The sequence below is a fragment of the Bison bison genome, unplaced genomic scaffold, assembly GCF_000754665.1.
Source record: "Bison bison bison isolate TAMUID 2011002044 unplaced genomic scaffold, Bison_UMD1.0 scf7180017864307, whole genome shotgun sequence".
Classification (NCBI taxonomy): Eukaryota; Metazoa; Chordata; class Mammalia; order Artiodactyla; family Bovidae; genus Bison; species Bison bison.
In genome coordinates, this window is record NW_011494879.1 from 6140265 (window position 1) to 6145188 (window position 4924).

Consider the following 4924-nt stretch of genomic DNA (forward strand, 5'->3'; position numbering starts at 1 on the left):
GGCCCTTTCCCCGCAGCTTCTGGGACCTTGCCCAGCCCAGTGCTGGCCAGTGCAACTATGCTGAGAGCTGGGCTTTGGAGTCCAGTATCCTGCCCCCTGAGCGGTAGTTTCCTCACTTCTAGAATGGGGAGGCTGCGTGCGTGTGGGCATGTCCCAGGGGAGAAGAGGCAGGTGTGCCCATGGCACATTGGACCCCCGAGGGGCTGGGATCAGGAGTCCTGGGTGGTGGATGGATGGATGGCCCCCATCATCCCTCCTCCAGGCCCCAGTGGCCCCGGCGACTCTGTCGGGAGGTGCTGGCCTGTAGCAGCTGTGCCAGGCTTGCTGGGACCACACCACAGTAGAAGTGGTAGGTTCCGGGGGGGCGGCCATGGGGGCCTGGCAGGGAGGATGTGCCCCGTGTTTCCTTCTCTGCCTTGGCTGTGAGCTTCTTTGGGGTCCACACTGGGGAGGGTAACCATGAAACAGGATGGATCCGCATGAAGTGCAGCCCCAGAGCCATGTCGGATTTGCTTTTGAAGGATAAAGAAATGCAGCATTTAGAAAAGAAAAAGAGAAAATATCCTCTGCACTGTGCTTGGGGGTTGAAAATAAGCTAATGCATGGGAAAGCCCCCCAACCCCGCCCCCGGCCAAACCTTAAAGTGCAGTTTGCAGATGAAGGCCAAGGACTGAGCCAGCAGGGGAGGGGCGCGGCGGGGCTGCAGGCGCATCTACCCATGGAGACAGTTTTCAAAACACGATCAACATAAGACAAGACGGCCTTGCGCCTGGCGTGGCCTTTGGGCAGATTCAAAACATGTCTTCCACCCTCCAGGGTAGCAAGGCACAGGCTTTGGGTTCAATAGATCTGTTCCACCAGTCTTGGCTTTTCCGAACCTCTGTTTCCTCTTCTGTGAAATGGGGATAATAATTCAATCGCTTGTGGTTGCGAGGATCCAGAGGATCTGCTCTGACCTCTCAGCTCTGTGCATCTTCCTAGGCTGTCCGTGAACGGGCCCGCACTTCTCCTGTGAGCCCGGGGATCGGCCCTGAAGCTTGGGGAGGGGGCTGGAGAGGCAATGTTGGGGGAGAGAAGAGTGAAGCAGGGGTGTGCAGAGTTCGGCCCTCGTCCTTCTCTGGGTTTGCCCAACACCCTTCCCACCTTCCCGGCCCCGGCTTGGAAAGCACAGGTAGTCGCTGAGGCCACGGGTCCTGAGTCTGGCGGAGCACCAGGAGCATCCCGATGAGCACACCAGACTGTGCTCAGGGAGCCCCAGCCCCTTGCCAGCCCCGCTTTCTGCCCAGAGGCGAGGCCGGTGCTTTCATTAGCTCCTTGCTCTGAGTAAGTAAGTGTTAATTACTCAGTCGTGCCTGACTCTTTGCGACCCCCATGGACTGCAGCCCACCAGGCTCCTGTGTCCATGAGATTTTCCAGGCAAAGATACTGGAGTGGGTTACCATTTCCTTCTCCAGGGGATCTTCCTGACCCAGGGATCAAACCCAGGTCTCCAGTACTGCAGGCAGATTCTTTACCAACTGAGCTACATGGGAAGCCCCTTGCCCTGAGTGGTCAGGGTACAGTCTCCGTTAACCGTATGAACAGTCACAAAGCCCAGTAGCCCTCTGCATCATCCCAGGAGCCTCCTTTTCTGCTGGGGGGATGACTGCTCCCCTTCCCAATCTATCCCTTAGCCTGGGGTGGTTTAGTCTCCTGCTGGGGATGCTCTGGGGGTGTTCACGCCTTTGAGACAGGCGTAGCTGTGACCCCCCACACACAGGTGAAGACCCTGGGATGTGGAGAGATGGGTCGCTTGCCCGTGGAGGCAGAGCTAAGTGCCCACCAGTGTGCTGGGCATGGCCCCAGACTCCTGTGTTGGGGTCACTGGCTCTATTTCGTTTTACAGCTACAGAGGCAAGACAGAGGTTCCCCAAGGCACAGGTTGCCAGAATGCAGGGTCTGCTTCAAACCTAGGTCCCTCCCATACCTGTATCCTGGGTGAAGTACCACCAGTGATCAATGAAAGCCAAACGGGTTTTCCCAGAAATGCCTTCAAAGTGCATGGAGCCTGGACAGCATCCCTCTTCTGGAGGGCTCGAGACTCGGACCCCAGGAGGCTTCCCCGACCCAGGAGCTGTCCGTGTGTTCTCCCGAGGGTGGCACACAGCGAGCACTGGCTAACTCCTGTTTTTCCCGTCCTCCTTCCTGCAGGCAAACTGTCCCTAGAAGAATTCATCAAAGGTGCCAAGAGCGACCCGTCCATCGTCCGGTTGTTACAGTGTGACCCCAGCAGTGCGAGTCAGTTCTAAAGGGTTGGCGTCTGGACAGTGCAGAGAAACACAGGCTTGTCTTGCCATTTAAGCTTTGCTTGCAAAAGTGGATGCCTCCTCAATCATCCCTGCTCTCCCGGGGCAGCCAGGCGACATGTCGCCGCACCTGCCTGCCTGGCGGCTGCGCCCCACTCCTCACCTGGCCTCCTCCCACCCCCTCCCCGCCCCGGTCCCTCCAGGGCGACTTCCCGGGGATGTGTTTACGCGCAGGGCTCATGGTGTCCTTGCTGCCCGGGCACCTTCCTGCCCACAGGGAGCCCCGAGGACACGCCGAAGATACCAGTGGGACTTTCTGAGATCGCACCAAGGCCAGCCGATTGATCTGTGATGGCAGGTGACGCTGTGGGAAAGATGGGGACAAGAACAGAGGGAGAGGAGACGGGCAAGCCCTCCCTGTGCATGGCTCCACCCAGCTCGTTCGTTTCCTCCGACCAAAACCGCTTGCACGTATATATACCGTGGTCTCCTTTCTTTTAATATATAAATTATATGTACGGTGAAGTGAAATGTAACGTGTAGGTTCCGTATTTAATGCCTCGATTGCCTTTGAAGCGTGGTTCCCTCGTGGCCTGTGATTCCCCACCCCCCGGCTCCCCCAAGTCTGGTTATTCTGTGGTATTTATGCCCTCAATCTGCCCTTCTCCAAAGGACATGCATGCATGCCCAGGGCCGTGGAGACCCTCCCATCCGCGTTGTGAACGCAGGTGTCTCTGTGAGGCTTGTCCTCCCTGTTGATTGGTCTGGCATTTCCTGTATTAAAATGATCAAATAAACGGGAGTTGTCTGAGTCTTATGTTGGCCCGCGACAGCCCCTGTTCAGCTGCCATGGCATGAGCGCTCTCTGGACAGGTGGGTCCAGCTGCTCATTGTCAACTGGGCCGCTCCTGTGTCCCTGCAGCCGTCACGGTGTCTATTAATCCTGTACAACCTCTCCTTCCATCTCTGCCTAATGTCAAGACATACATGGAAATAAAACATGACTATTCTCGGGGGTTTGATGACCAGGCTTCTGCCTCCTTCCCTCCCTCCCCCCAGCTTCTCTGCCGCCGCCCCCAGCCCAGCCCCGTGGTTTAATCAGCAAGGTCGTGAGACTGCACATCCCCAGCGATGACAGGGCGGAGACCCCGGGCACCCGCACCGGCCGGGAGAGCGGGCAGGCCTGGTTTCTCAGGCTGTGGCCATCGAGATGCTTCTGGTCTCAGAAGCAGCAGAAGGGGCCTTAACTGTGGGCAGGTGGGCACCACGTGCCCGCAAGCCCCATTCCTTGTCAGCCTGGCTGACACCACATCTTGGGGGCATCACTGAGGATGTCCTGGTTCCTTCCAGTGCCCCACCACCCTGCCCCTGGCCTCCGAGGCAGCTTCTATCCACACCCTTGAATCCTTGGAGTCCCTGCAGGGTAAGTGCGACTGACACAGGAGCCTTCCAAGACAGGACAAGAAGTGGCCCTGGCTTCTTTCTTCCTTAAAAGGGAAGAGAACTTTCCAAAATTCTCCCGCCCGCCTCACCCCGGCCAGCCTCACTTCTCGGTGCCTTGGCCTGGAGTGTGAGGTGCCTAGAGGCACCCAGGGTGACAAGGACCCCTCCCCCAGGGGGCGTGGCACCAGGAAGGGTGGACAGGACTGAGGTTCTGGTTCCAGTGTCCATCATACCCGCCCACCGGCCAGGTGACCGCTCTTGAGTCTCACCTGGAGAGAGGCAGGTGATCAAGGTAAGTGGGCAGAGCATGTAGGCTGCCCCACAGCAGAGACGCTAGCTGTTTTGATGTTTTTAGTCATCTTAGTATCTTTTAGGACTCCATGCCTGCGATAGAAAGTGTGAGCCCCGTCTGCTAGTGCCTTTGCGGTCAATGGCATCACCAAGTCCAAACCTTCACGGGCAGTGTCCACAGGGATGAGATGAGAGCAGGAGGCCAGGTGACCTGGGGCGCTTGCCACCACGAGGCCGCATCTGAAGGTGCCGTGAGGAGGGGTGCGGAGGAGGCTGCAGTGCTACTAATGGGATATTGCCCAGTAACGAGGCATAGATGGGAGTGCCTGCAGGTGCAGGGTTTGCCACAGAAACAGATGACAGAGTGTCTCTCTCTCCCTCGGTGGTGGTGTTTAGTTGCTAAGTCACTTTTGCAACCCCACAGACTGATCCTAAAGGAAATCAACCCTGAATATTCATTGGAAGTGCTGATGCTGAAGCTGAAGCCCCGACACTTTGGCCACCTGATGCAAAGACCAGACTCATTGGAAAAGACCCTGATGCTGGGAAGGATTAAGGGCAGGAGGAGAAGGGGGCAACAGAGGATGAGATGGTTGGAAGATATCACCGAATCAGTGGACTTGAGTTTGTGCAAACTCCAGGAGATAGTGAAGAACAGGGAAGCCTGGCGTGCTGCAGTTCATGGGGTTGCAAAGAGCTGGTCACGACTGAGAGACTCAGTAACAGCAGCAGCAATGGACTGTAGCCTGCCAGGCTCCTTCTGTCCATGGGATTTCCCAGGCAAGAATATTGGAGTGGGTTTTCATTTCCTTCTCCAGGGGATCTTCCTGACCCGGGATTTGAACCCCATGTCTCCTACATGTGGGTTCTTTACCACTGAGCCACCAGGGAAGCGCCTCCCTCTG

At 57.1% G+C, this 4924-nt stretch overlaps 1 protein-coding gene across 1 annotated transcript in view; it reads left to right on the top strand.

Annotated features, from left to right (window-relative positions):
- Positions 1 to 3082, top strand: part of HPCAL1 (hippocalcin-like 1) — a 55099-nt gene extending 52017 nt beyond the window's left edge. The window contains exon 5 of the mRNA XM_010852057.1: positions 2191 to 3082. Coding sequence (XP_010850359.1) covers positions 2191 to 2288 — 98 coding nt within the window. The 3' untranslated portion in view covers positions 2289 to 3082. The remainder of the gene's footprint in view (positions 1 to 2190) is intronic.
- The last annotated feature ends 1842 nt before the right edge of the window (positions 3083 to 4924 follow it).